We start from the raw sequence: 13,886 nt of genomic DNA, 5'->3' as shown, positions 1-13,886 counted from the left end.
TTTTCTTTTCTTTTCTTTTCTTTTCTTTTCTTTTCTTTTCTTTTCTTTCTCTTCTCTTCTCTTCTTCTTCTTTTTTTTTTTTTTCATTTTATTCACTCATCACAGACAGGTCTCTCATGAAGCCTAGGCAGCCCTCAAAAACACTTTGTCATATTGGGTTCTCTCAAACTCCTGATCTTCCTGCCTTCATCTTCCAAAGGCTGTGATCACAGGTGTATGGAGCCATGCTTGGAAGTTTTGTGCTTCTTAGAGCACATCAATTATATTTGGTGATTGCCTAATTCTAAACTCCGGGAGTCTGAGACTCCCTCTGCTCTCTAGGGGACCTTGGTTGTGGTGGGAAATACCATTTATTCAAATTCCATGCTTACCTGTGGGCACTCCCCAGACAAGGACATCAGTGGCACCAGCTACGTCAGGCTCTGAGCCAGCGTCTGCTGAAGCCTGCTGAGGCAGCACTCTACACAGACGCCTTGAATGAGGTGATTGATGACTTTATGACCCGGCTAGCCCAGATTCGGGCAGAGAGTGCATCAGGGGATCAGGTGCCAGACATGGCGCACCTTTTCTACTATCTTGCCTTGGAAGGTACCCTTACTGGGAGAGGCTGGGGAGCATGAATGGGTCCTCTGGCTCTGCCCTCTGTGACGGCCTCTGTACCTCATAGCCATCAGCTATATCCTGTTTGAGAAAAGGATTGGGTGCCTGAAGCCCTCCATCCCTGAGGATACTGCCACCTTCCTCAGATCTGTTGGACTCATGTTCCAGAACTCGGTCTATGTCACTTTCCTTCCCAAGTGGACTCGTCCTCTGCTGCCCTTTTGGAAGCGATACCTGAACGGCTGGGATAACATTTTCTCCTTTGGTGAGGTGTCCCAATCTGGGGCCAGGGAAGGAAGCTGACCCCTCCCCATGTCTTCCCTCGCACTACCTGCTTTTAGGGTGGTTTAAATTCACCCTCCTCTGTTTTCCATGGCCCTCACAGGGAAGAAGCTGATTGATCAAAAAGTCAAGAAGATTGAAGCCCAGCTACAGACAGCTGGGCCAGATGGGGTCCAGATATCCGGCTACCTGCACTTCCTGCTGACCAATGAATTGCTTAGTCCTGAGGAGGCCCTTGGCACCTTTCCTGAGCTGCTCTTGGCCGGGGTGGACACGGTACATCAGATAGGCTGACAGGGAGACGAGGGACTATCTGATTTTATCCTGTACCATTCCCACCACCCCCACCCTATTACCCGCTCCTGACCTCCCACCCCTATTCCCCAATCCTGACTTATGTCTCTCAATCTAGCTTCTTCCTTATCACTGTGGTTGTTTGTTTGCCCAGCTGATGCAAACAGGACCTTTTGTAGGGGGAATTCCATCAGCTTCTGGGCCCCTAACTCTCTCTCTCTCTCTCTCTCTCTCTCTCTCTCTGACAACTACGAGATTCCATCCCACAGGATGGAACTCTCATGTTGCTGCAACTTAGGAAGAGAATTAGAAACTTGTTTATATGCTCTTTCTATAACCTAGGGACCCATTTCTAGCATTTCTGAGGCAATGCTCCTTTTTATAGTCCCTTCTGTGGTTAAAATGCAATCTTCTTCCATACTGGCCTATATTACACCTGCCGATTCATGTTTACTATAAAGCCACCAGGAATCCTCATCTCTTTTTCTGTTATCCTGGTGGCAAGCCAGCCTTCCTGTACATTGTATCCATACCCACTCACAGACCCTTCTACCATGTAGCTAGCCTCTTCCTTAGAAATCTCCCTCCTACTTCATCTTCATCTCCCATTCTATCTCCTAGACATCCAACACACTGACCTGGGCCCTGTATCACCTTTCAAAGAACCCAGAGATCCAGAAGGCCTTGCATGAGGAAGTAACTGGTGTGGTGCCCCTTGGGAAGGTGCCTCAGCACAAGGATTTTGCCCACATGCCCCTGCTCAAAGCCGTGATTAAGGAGACCCTGCGGTAGGCCATGATTCCATGTGTATAGGGTCAATACGGGGCTTATAATCAGAAAGTGGGGACTGCCCGAGGCCAGAGGTTAAGGACAAGAGTGCTATGGGAAGAGAGTCAAAGATGAGTAGAACTCCTCTTCACCCAATCAGGAAGTAGACTTTCTTTTCCCTGCAGCCTCTACCCCGTGGTCCCCTCAAACTCCCGGATCATCACAGAAAAGGACACCGAACTCGATGGCTTCCTCTTCCCCAAGAATGTGAGTGGGGCGACAGTACCCAGGTACCCAGGAGCGCCTGCAGCCTTTGCTGATGGTCACACTGCCGTCTCCCTCCGTAGACCCAGTTTGTGTTATGTCACTATGTGGTGTCCCGGGATCCCAGTGTCTTTCCTGAGCCCGAGAGCTTCCAGCCTCAACGATGGCTGAAAAAGAGAGCGGCCGACACCTCCGGAATCCAACACCCATTCGGCTCTGTGCCCTTTGGCTATGGGGTTCGGTCTTGCCTGGGCCGCCGGATTGCAGAGCTGGAGATGCAGCTGCTGCTGTCAAGGGTGAGCAGGGATGTGGGGGGGGGGTTGGGGGGGGCAGGCGAGATGGAGGGATGCAGGGAGAGGAGAGGCGTGGAGGTCTAGGGTAGAAGCCTACAGAGGGAACAAGAATTGGAGATCAAGATTCCAGTGGCCCTGCCCTCTCTCCCTGCCAGCTGATGCAACAGTACGAGGTGGCCCTGGCTCCAGGGATGGGAGAAGTGAAGTCTGTGGCTCGCATTGTTCTGGTTCCCAGCAAGAAGGTGAGCCTGCGCTTTCTGCAGAGACAGCACTGAGCCGGGCCCCTGCCTCCGTGGGGCTTATCCCGAAGCTCTGGCACAGCAGTCCCTGGCCATTCTCATGTCACACATCTGGATGACAGACTCAACAGGGAAGCTCTGAGCCCTTCCCATAGACCCCAAATATCTGGCAGAACCTCTATGGAGCAGCACTCACTTAAGACAATAGAGCACCTCCTATCACATGACAGTCCTTGGGTACAATTTAAAATAAAATTAAAATACAAGTTTGGGGAGGGTCTTTGTTCTTCATTTTGATCACCCCACATCTGACCCTCCTCATGTGAGGAATGCCTTTTTTGCCCTGGACCCACTTCTTGGAGCCCAAGAGTACTGCATGCCTCCCTAACCTCAATGGCAGACCCATTATGGACCCCTCCCAAAAAGAGTACCATGTGACAGTTCCACTTCCGCTGTAGAGTGGAGAGGAGGAGAAGAGGAGGGGGGAGGGAAAAAGGAGGGTGGAGACAAGGAGGAGGGGGAAGAGAAGCAAGGTGGCTCAGTGGCTAAAATGCATGGTACACAGCCATGAAGACCTGAGTTCAAGTTCCCAGAACTTATCTAAAGCTCTACAAGGCAGGGACACTGGAGCCTGGACTCCCGGTACTGCAGTCCCAGGAGTTGGGAGGTAGCCACAGAAGCCCAAGAGGCTCCTCAACATGAGTAACACAACAACAACAAAAAAAAACCACGCCTCAAATGAGATAGACCCATGCCGGAGGTTATCCACAGATCTGCACTTGTGGGACTCTCCCACCTGCATGCACACACACAAACACCTTCCAGGGTGGCACGCTCATGCCTGCCTGCACACACAATAAAAGAAGTCAATGAAGAGGAATTTTAAAAGGCTGTAGAAATAGGAATCCACTTTTTCTGCACTGGACCGCTGGATCTGAGGGCCTACGACATCACAGGGGAGGGTAACAGCAGATGAAGAGACCCAGAATTGAACGAGATTAATTTCTTTCCACCTGGTGAATTGAGGTCCTGGTAAAAATTGCATCCAGTGTTACAGGATGCAGGTTATGTTTCCTGCAAACTCCCATTTGTGGGCTGGGGTTTCACCTACCATGTGAGTAATTAATAAACGCTTTCCTTGTCATTCTGTTACAAATCAAAGTTTAAAAGTCTGTTGGCAGAATAACATTCCATACACAAAGGAAAGGCCACTGGCAGCTTTTGTCAGTTGCAGGTTTTCCTTCAAGTCTTTGAATTCAGGAGACGCGAAGGAAGAGTTTGTCCAAGTTCATTTCAGGAACTAGCGTTTGAGTAAGCCTGCAACATCCAAGGTCGTGGCTTGCTCTTTTGTTTCTTTTTCCTTGAATGCTCATTTTCAAGGATCTGAACACAAGATCATCTGTTTGGGGGGAGGGGCCGCTGAGGGGACGGAACACTGCTCACTGGTGAGAGCTAAGGAGCCCCCCTAGGCAACAGTGTCAGGAGCACCCAGTCTAGCAGACAGCTCTAGACTCAAGGGCTGCTCAGTTTTGTCCTCCGGAAGCTCAGCAGTACTGGGAGAGTAGGATGGTGGATGGATGGTGGACGGCTTCTCAGTGTTGTTCTCGGCAGTACCAGGAGAGTGGGATGGTGGATGGCAGTGGTACAGTGGTAGCTCCCACAGAGAAAGAACAGCCAGGGCTCCTGGGAGCTGGAGACATGAGTGTACATGCTCCAGAAACCAAGCATTCCAGGCCCCAGGCTAAATCCATAGGCTGCATGCTCACTTGTCACCCTGAGCTCGGCCCTGATCCATGTGCAGGGAAAGGCGTAAGAAGGGACAGCGTACACAGATGATGCAAGGCTGATTACAGTGTCTCTGGTTCAGGGACATTCAGGCTGGACTCCCTTGTTCTTCATCTCATCATCCTGGTGCACTGGGAATTCCCAAAGGCTTCTGGGAGCATAGGTATAACAAGGACAATTAGGGAAGGTTGGAGAGCCTGTGAGAAAAAGAGGAAACGGTGACCAAATCGAGGAGGTGCCGTCCCAGAATCTCACCATCTACTGCCAACTGGGTGTAACGTCTGCCCTTCCTTTGGCAATACCCCTCCCCCGCAAGCAGGCATGGTACCAGGATTGTCTGCAATCCGACAGAGTCACTGAGATGAGCAGAAGGCAGGCATTCCCTCCTGTGTTAGTTCGTGCTGATGATGGCAATGCAGTCAAGGAAAGTTTGTTAGCTTGCTTTATTCTCAAAGAATTCCCAGAAAGTGGGAACTGAACAGAGAGAAGGCAAATAAGCCTTAGAGCTCAGGAGCCCCCCCCCCCCCCCATCCTTTGCAGCAGGACCTCCACGGCCTGAGCTGGAAATGAGGCAAAGAACTGGTCTGTAAAGCCTTCTTTTGACAGTTTCCGTGGGGCTGCTCAATTACGCATGGGCCACTGCCATCCTTGGGGTAGCCTATCTAGAGCTCTAGGAGCTCAGGGAGACCGAAGGACTAGCCCCATAGTTCACGGCAAGGCTTACCTGTACCAAGACAGAACCAGCAAATGGGGGTGGGAGAAGATGAGGGCCAAGTTCCCCTTCAAGTTCCAAGATTCTTTCATTGGTTTTCTGGTGAGGAAGTTGGCTTGGGGGTGAGGACTCAAGTACTCTCAGGCGCTGAGGGCATCGATGCCAGCTGGGCTGAGTACAAGTGCTTGAAGTATGTCAGAGAGGGAGACCACCCCCAGAAGATGCTGGGTCTCATCCACCAGCACTAGCCTGTGCACCTGTGGGGCCACAGTGTTCAGGGAGGGTCAGAGACTTTGGCTACAGCAGCTAATAGGGCCAGGCCCAAGAAGCAGGGAAAGCTTAATACAGCTCAAGGAGCAAAAGACATCTCCTGGGAACAGCTGGCCATGGCTTTGACCACTCAGCTGGCTGTAGATCTTGGCACAAGGGCCCAATAAACAGGACCAGACACCTACCGATGCAGATGCCAAAGCTTGGTCATGAAAGGGAAGGTAGGCCAAGTGCCCAGTATACAGGCATGGCAAGAGCTATGCAAAGAGTAATTAGGCCATCTGTGCTGAGGGCATGCCAGTCAGGGTGCAAGGTACCTGTTCCCGAGCAATCCTGTCAATGACTTCACCCAGGCTCTCGTGGGGCTGGCAAGAGAGAACTCCCTCCAGACACAGTGTTCTCTGCCTCAAAGCTTCTCCCACACTCATGTCTAGGTGGTTGTATGTTTGCTGGGCAGCCAGGTGCTGGGGCAGGGAGAAGAGTCATGAATTACTTCATCGCCCAGGCTGCAGCCTGGAGATTGCCCTCCGACACACTTGCAAAGGGTAGTCACAGATACTTCCTTGTACTGCAACCTCCCTACAGCATCCCCAGTCCCCAAAGACACTTACAATGACATCAAATCGGGAGTAGAGGCCCACGACCTGACCTGCAAGTGGGGATGGAGAAGGAAGACAGGGAAGAACATAGCTCAGAACCAGGATGCTCTTCAGGGGACATGAGGAAGTCTTTTGAAAGTCTTTAGTTCCCTGACAGTCCCCCAGGCTGCTGGCTTAGCCATGGGCCATCGGGTAAGCTTAGCATCACTGAGACACCTGACCTCAAGCCTCCTGCGAGCTGCAGTGAGAACATGGCACTGCCTGTTAAATATTCCAGCCTCACAGTGTACAGGCATTATGCCCTTGGTTTTAATTTCTGGTTCACAGGAAACAGGAACAGAAGAACAAGGCACAGCCACCTCCAGGAGGCAAATGGACAAGTCTGGAGATAGGATTTAAAAAATACATTTATTATTATTATTTCTGCATGAGGGGAGGGTGTTGGACCCCCTGGGGCTGGAGTTACAGATGATTATGAGCTGCCATGTGGGTGCTGAGAATTGAACCCAGGTCCTTTGGAAAGAGCACCCAGTACTCTTAGCCACTGAACCATTTTTTCTAGCCCAGGATTTTTTTTTAACCTTTTAAATTACACTTAGTTAATGTGTGAGTGTGCGTGTGTGTGTGTGTATGCAACACTCACGTATGTGTGTGTGTGTGTGTGTACATTTGAGTGTTACAGCACACATGTGTTGAGGTCAGAGGACAATCTTCAGGTCAGTTCTTTTCTTCTATAGTATGTGGGTCCCAGGGATCGAATGCAGGTTACCAGACTTGGCTGCGAATATCTTTACCTGCTGAGCCATCTCTATATTCTTGAATATAGGAAATATAGGAAAACTAATTCAGACTTTTCAATCGACTTGTGCTATGAAAACGAGAGGAAGGAGAACACAGTCTTAGGTTTAAGCAGATGTCAGGGACAAGTGAGAAATGGGAAAATGAGGATCAGGATTGGAGATTAGGTCGCGGCAAATTATTCATAGTTTTAAAAATAACTTCTCTCTTTTAAAAGTTACTTTAAGGGCCAGTGAGACGGCTCAGTTGGCACAAGTACTTGTCGCCAGTCCTGACAACCTGAATTTGATCCCTGGAACTCAGACAGTGGAAGGAGAGACCGAACCCCTGAAAGTTGTCTCCTGACCTCCCCGTATGCATGGTGGCATGTAACACCCACATAAACAAACAAACAAACAAACAAACAAAGCCTTTACATTCTACTTGTTACTATTGTATGTACGCATGCCACAGCATGCATATACAAGTGGAGGCCAGAGGAGGACGTTTCGGGAGTTGGTTCTCTCTCTCCTTCCACCTTGGTGTGTGTTCTGGGGATTGAATGTCGGTCGCCAGGCTCGACCGGCAAGTGCCTTTCCTGGCTGAACATTTCACCTGCAGAGTTATTCATGGTTGTGTTGGGTAGTATTTTTAGAGGTACAGACGGAAGCGTATAGGCGTGACATGATCCAACGTCTGTAATTTACCTACAGAGAAACGGTGAGTTGATCATGGCAATAGGCTGCTCTCTATCATTTCATTTTGCTTGAAAATTTTTATATTTAAGTAGAAGTTGGTAGTCCTTCGTAATATTCAGCTTCTTTCTGGCGAATGTAACTTTGAATTACCTCTTTTTAAATTCAGTAAATTCAGTGTAGTGTCTGTGTGTGTGTGTGTGTGGGGGGGGTGTTCTCACGTGTATGGGCATGTGAGTGTGTGTGCTTCTGCATGTGTGTATTTGGGTGTGGGTGAGTTCTCATACGAGTGGGTAGGCTCACACATGTATGAAGACCATGTTGGGTTGATGTCTGGTGTCTTCCTCTGTTGCTTTTCATTTTGTTTATTCGGGCAAGATCTCTCACTGAACCTGCTCCTGCAAGATCCAGCTAGTTTAGCCAGCCAGCTTATTGTCCCAGGATCTCCTGCTGCCACCTCCTGAACCCTGGGATTGCAGGCAAGCTCCCACGCCACCCCCTTTTATACACGCTGAGGACCCTGAACTCTGGTCTTTAAATACAACTGTTTACCCAAGCCCCAGCTTTGAAATACCGTGTAACCATAACTCGAGAAGTATTCTTGCTGTCCATCTGACAGCAAGAGCAGGACAATGAGGTCTAGAGCAGGACAATGAGGTCTGGCTGGGGCACAAGATCCCACCGTAGCCATCTTATTGCAGATGGTCTTACCAGCCCTCCTTCAAAGGCACAAGAATCAGCTCCACACATGGGGTGTGATGGCTTCCCACAATCCAGCATGAGGAGGCAGGCAAAACTGCCGTGGGTTTGAAGCCAATGTAAACTACTTAGCAAGTTTCTGGGCTACAGGGTGAGACCTTGTCTCAAAAAAACATCCCTGGCCAGGAAAAAAAAAAAAAAAAAAAAAAAAAAAATCCCTTTCACAGTTGGTGAAAATGAGCTTTGGAAAGGCTAAAGTTCAAAGTTCAAAGTTCAAAGCGAGCACCGACTTCTGATCCCACTTATCTTGGGCCCTACCGCTGATGACCCTGAAGATTTTGGCTCCCACGCCCTGCCTACACTCTCTCAGTCAGGCCTCGCTCACTCTAGTTAAGCCTTTCGCCCTGGATATAATACCAGATTCGTTGACCACAGGCAGTGCAGACACACGTCGGTCCACAAAGATGTCCAGCGCGGTCAGGACAGGAGCTGTTTCCAGAACGACAGCCAAATCTCGGAATGTGCCGATGCCCAAATCTTGGATAGTGCGGTAGAGGAAGGAGGGACGCGGCAACAGGGCACCCTGTTGGGGTGAGACACGGTACGGGAGCTCATCAGATCAAGCAGCTCCCGGGCCTCCAGCTCCTCCCTCCCTTTGCGTGGGCTAAGAGGGTCTTCCGTGGCTCCCTCCGTCCCCCGCCCTTGCTCCCACCGTCCCCGGCTCACAAATATGTGTAGGAACTTGAGTAATCGTTTGTGCGTGAGTATGTAGAGCACAGTGCCGGAGACCGGGTCCAGGACCGGCAGGCGGTGGATTCGGTTCTTGATAAGGGTGTAGACAGCTTCAAACAGACTTTAGAGAATGGAAGCACTGAGACTAGGAGCAACGTAGCAGAGACCCTCCATGTGAGACCCCTAAACGGGGTACCAAGGTCCCCTCATTCCTCGGCTTCCCAGAAGGAGTGAATGACGTGATTCAAGAATCTCAGGCAAGACGGCAAGATGGCTCAGCATGGAAAAGCCCTTTTTGCCTGGTGTGGTGGCCCAGGCGCTTGGGAGGCAAAGGCAGGCAGATCTCAGTGAGTTTGAGGCCAGCCTGGTCTACAAAGCAAGCCCAGAACAGCCAGAGCTGTTACATGTAAACCCTGACTTGAAAAAAAAAAATAATTAAATTAAAAGAAAAGAAAAAAGCTGGGCGGTGGTGATGCACACCTTTAGTCCCAGTGTTTGCGAGGCAGAGACAGGAGGATCTGTGAGTTCAAGGTTAGTCTAGTCTACACAGTGAGTCCAGGACAGCCAATAGAACAGCCAGTGCTACACAGAAACCCTGCCTCCAAAACAAAAAACAAAAAACAAAAACAAACAACCCTGACGTCCTGAGCTCAATTCCTGCATATCTGATGGTGGAAGAACCAATTCCTGCAAAATGTGCTCTAACATCCCTGTGTACACCATGATACAACACAGACACACATACACACACGTGCGTGTGCACACACACACCAAGCAGGCAACAAATGTGACAACAAAAACCTTTGAGATGGGGGGACAGGGTGCTCAGGTGAACACAAAGGATGTTTACCTGTCATTGGGAGAGATGGAGACCAGAGGCTTGAAGCAGCCTTGTAGGTAGATCTCTGCAGAAAAACCCGAGTCAGGCCACAGGAGTCCCCAGTGGCCTTGTGTTGTCTCCTGACTGCTTCTCTTTCCACAGGTACTTGAGGCTCTCCCACTGTCTTGTGCCCTCCAGGAAACCCACCTTCTGTTCCAGGCCTTGAGCCCAACCCTGCAGCCTTCTCCAGCTTACCTCTCCAGGTCTCAATCTTGTGTTCTTCAATCTCATAGATCTGAACCTAGAGGCAGAGGTAGAACTTTGGGGTTGGACACCAGCCCCTGGAACATCAGGCCTCCCGACCCCCAGAACTTACCAGGGGTGACCTGTAGTAGCGGTGCAGGACGAGGATGAAGTCTGTAATGGTGAGCATGCCTGCAGGGTGGACAGGTCAGGCCTAAGTGCGAGGCTCATGGAGGACTCCATCCTGCCAACCTTCTTGCACCGTATAAGGTCCAACCTCTCCTCACCCACAAAGCTCTGCTTCTTGCTGTCCCACAGAGGGGCTGCCCTCACACCGTTGGCCACCATGGCAAAGAAGGCCTTCTTGATCTGAGGGGCAGGAAAGAATGAAGGGTGGGGGTGAAGACTGAGAGCCACTCATCCTCTCCCCTTGCTGTCCCCACCAGGGCCCTCTCATGGATCTTCTCCGAGTCTTCTCCACATGAGTCTGCCGCTTTCCCATAATGAGTCCACGTTTGCCACACAGATAAGGCTGTTTGTGCCCAGAGGCACTGAGGGACCATCCTGAGACACAGCAGGGTTTCCACATGGAGGTCATGTTCATATACACATGGTGGAGTTTTGCTTGTATAAATACTAGAAGTACATCGATTTCCTCACTAAATTTGATACCAACTTATTTTGATCCTTATCCTAAGCAAAACTACCTATATGTGCTGGATGTGCTTTGCTTTCATCTTTTCTTTCCTTCCTTCTCATCTCTTCTTCCCTTTCCTTAGCTCTTTCCTCTTCTCTCACATGCTTTCTTTTAATGTTTCTGTTTGTTTTGTTGTTTGGTTTTCGGGCTTGCCTGGAACTTGAGGCCCTCCTGCCTTAGCCCACTCAGTACTGGAATTACAGGCATGCACCACTGCATCCAAATCTTTTAACACACATCAAGATGAAGCAAAGCAGGGCTGGAAAGATTGCTTAGTGGTTAAGAGCACTGTCTGCTCTTCCAGAGGTCCTGAGTTCAATTCCCAGCAACCACTTCTACTGGTATCTGATGCCCTCTTCTGTCATGAAGGTGCATATACAGACAGAGTGTTCATCTACATAAGATAAATAAATCTTTATTTAAAAAATATTAAGCAGAGCTATTAAAACAATATATTTCTTTGCAAAACACTAGAACCAGATTGTGTTCTGTGGATGGCACATACACCATGCTTTCAGCATTTAGGTGTCATGCCTTGTGCATGTAGGTGCCATGAGCACATAATCATCATCTGCCCTGCAGAAACAGTACTAAAGATGGAGTTTAGCCTAATGGAAGATCAGTTACCAGAGCACTTGCTATTTTTCCGTTGCCAGAACACCCTCCTCTTAGTCCTGAGTGACTCTGCAATGTCTTACACAGTTAAGAGGGTCCTCTTACTGTGTCCTGAGTTGTCCTAAGACTCCTTTGAAATAGGGGGAGCAAGATTTTGATCCTCATTTTAGAGAAGACAGAGATAAAGTGACCAACCCCAAGTTTGGCAGATGCAAGATGACAGAGCTGTGATGGCAATTAGGGGATCCCCACGAAGCATGCTCTCTCCTGACTGTCTGTATGATGCTCAGAAGGAGTCCTAGAAAGGGACTTTCAGGACTATGACTTGGCAAGACATCCAGGAGAATATGAGTGGTAGCTATAGAGGAGGGAGGCTGAGCCCTGAGCTCAAGCGGGGCCAAGCCAGGGTCTTACCTCCAGCGTGGTGTCAAAGATGACCAGTTTGGAGCTGGTGGCCATGGCATCATAGCACGTGTGTTCCTGCATGAAGTGCATATAGACCTGGGCTCCAGGCTTCTGCAGCTCATCATCCCAGCTCAGGCTGAGAAGCGGGGCCTGTGGGGATGGGCAAGGCCTTGGCCTGTCCTCTTCCAGACCTTCGAGCTCACAGTCCCAGGCCTCTGAGGCTGGGAACTCGATGGCCAGTTCCAGGTCACCTGTGCTGGAGCCCACTGCTGAGGCTGCACAGTTGGGCAAGAGGAGGTCCCACCCTGTGGGGGAGGTCTCCACTCCAGCCAAGGAAACAGCTTGAGCCAAGGGTGTGGCCTTTGGGAATGTGGCTTCCTGCCTGGTGGACTCAGCAGCTGGTCTGGACTGGGCACCTGTTGAGGAAAGAAGGCATGGAGGACAGTAACTTGGTCTTCCAAAGCACATTCCCTGTGCTTTCAGTGTCTGGCAGCACTGAGGCACGGGATAGTGTCCTAGCAGACAGTAACTCTTCCATCGTTCCAAGGTGGCTGTGCCGGGCCTGAATCGGCAGCCTGGTTAAACTGCCTGTCATGTAGTGAGACTGAGGCCACAAGATGAGACTGGGTCTAATTCCATGTGATGGAGAGGTCTGAGGTCAGCCCCGCTCTAGAATGCCTGCTGTCCCCCGTCACCATAACTGACCTTGGCCTCACCTTCTCCCAAACCTGGTGGCTCTGCCTCCTCTGCAGCCTCCTGCCTCGTCCATCTGGAAGCCTTGACATCCTGCACGGCATGAGTTCTTTCTGAGCTGGCGGCCACAGCTGGTGATGGCCACGAGTTTTCTCCCTGTTCTAGAAAGTCCATCTCTGGAAGGAGGAAAGGGAACCCGTTTGTTTAATAGGGAGTGATACAACAAGACCAAGCACTATGTCATTAGTGAGGGTACTGGAAGCTCTCGGAGCGACTCCCCACCCCACCCCGGACATAGTTTTCATTTTCTATTCACAGGAACTTTCTGAGGCACATATTGTAAATAGGAATAACATTCTTATTTAGCAGTGAGGGACCAGAAACTCAGAGAGGTTAAGCAATTTGCCACAAATCACACAGCTGGAAAGTAGGGTAAGGTCAGCCATGGGGTTCAGATCTTCAGCAAAGAAGAAAGGGGAGGTCGGGGGCACACACTGAGAAAGGAGGAGAGAGAAGGCAGAGAAGGGAACGAGTTTCTCCTGAGAAAAGCCATGCTAGGGCTTAAGGATTGGGATTCAAAAAGGGTGACAAACAAGCTAAAGAGAAAAGGGTAGACACACAGGGAGCAGAACGTCACCCACCTTGACTCTCTGGACCCCCACTGTGGCTCCAGGTCAGGGTCTATAGGAGAGAAGGTCTGAAGTGTTGTGAAAATGCTTTCTGCCTTTAAAGTCCCTGGGCTGTCCCCTTTAAAAAGCACACCCACACAAACACCGTGTGTATACAGATATGCACAGCATACACACTTGCACACTCCTGGCACACACAAAACCTCACACAGGCACGTACACGCAGAATACATATGTACACAGCACTGGCCTGCTCACACCCACAGAGTATCGGACAGCAAGCACTCGGAACACACACACACACACACACACACACACACACACACACACACACACACACACACGCACGCACACAGGGCCACGAGCTTGCTGTCCTCCTCTGTCCCAGCGCCGGCCCCCTGGGACCCTGGTACCCCAGGCAGAGTGTGCTCCAGCTCGGGCTCCATGCGGCCAGCCTCAGTCCGCTAGCAAGTGCGCGACAGGGGTAGCACTATTCTGGGCCGGTCCTTGGCGGTCAGCCGTCCCGGATCGTATTCTCTCGGATTGCCAGGTCTTGAGGAGGGGGGCTCAACCCGCAGCTGTTCTCGCGCTGCCGCGAGGGGGCGCTGCGGAGGCAGAACGCTCATCTTCAAACCCAGAGTTCAGCGGAGGAAAATCGGCCACCTTCACTCTCTCTCTCCTCCACGCAAACTCCTCTAGCCAGGGTGGAATGAGTTAAGAATACGCTCGAGGCTGGAGGTAGGGAAGGAGGTTGTGGGTGGTCCCGAGGAAGAGA

The 13,886-nt window shown here is 50.5% G+C and overlaps 2 protein-coding genes across 4 annotated transcripts in view; one reads left to right on the top strand and one right to left on the bottom strand.

The window, feature by feature from the left end:
* The window catches only part of LOC129683722 (sterol 26-hydroxylase, mitochondrial), a 27,421-nt gene extending 24,415 nt beyond the window's left edge, over window positions 1-3,006 (top strand). For all 3 annotated transcript variants that reach the window (XM_055616613.1, XM_055616612.1, XM_055616614.1), the window contains 7 exons: window positions 389-588; window positions 668-865; window positions 986-1,158; window positions 1,798-1,964; window positions 2,130-2,211; window positions 2,292-2,504; window positions 2,657-3,006. In XM_055616613.1, coding sequence (XP_055472588.1) covers window positions 389-588; window positions 668-865; window positions 986-1,158; window positions 1,798-1,964; window positions 2,130-2,211; window positions 2,292-2,504; window positions 2,657-2,776 — 1,153 coding nt within the window. In that variant the 3' untranslated portion in view covers window positions 2,777-3,006. The remainder of the gene's footprint in view (window positions 1-388; window positions 589-667; window positions 866-985; window positions 1,159-1,797; window positions 1,965-2,129; window positions 2,212-2,291; window positions 2,505-2,656) is intronic.
* A 2,282-nt stretch (window positions 3,007-5,288) lies between these two features.
* Window positions 5,289-13,557, bottom strand: Prkag3 (protein kinase AMP-activated non-catalytic subunit gamma 3). Its single transcript, XM_055616723.1, has 13 exons — window positions 13,525-13,557; window positions 13,124-13,163; window positions 12,506-12,658; window positions 11,799-12,205; window positions 10,360-10,441; window positions 10,206-10,264; window positions 10,085-10,130; window positions 9,860-9,914; window positions 9,004-9,130; window positions 8,695-8,860; window positions 6,119-6,156; window positions 5,825-5,971; window positions 5,289-5,494 (listed from the first exon to the last, which is right to left on the bottom strand). Exons 1-13 carry the CDS (start codon window positions 13,555-13,557, stop codon window positions 5,378-5,380), a joined length of 1,470 nt encoding a protein of 489 aa, XP_055472698.1. The 3' UTR covers window positions 5,289-5,377.
* Window positions 13,558-13,886: the final 329 nt, after the last annotated feature.

Source organism: Psammomys obesus, unplaced genomic scaffold, assembly GCF_907164565.1.
Source record: "Psammomys obesus unplaced genomic scaffold, mPsaObe1.curated_primary_1811, whole genome shotgun sequence".
Classification (NCBI taxonomy): Eukaryota; Metazoa; Chordata; class Mammalia; order Rodentia; family Muridae; genus Psammomys; species Psammomys obesus.
The sequence above is the reverse complement of the archived record's forward strand: the minus strand, read 5'-3'. Positions and strand labels throughout refer to the sequence as shown.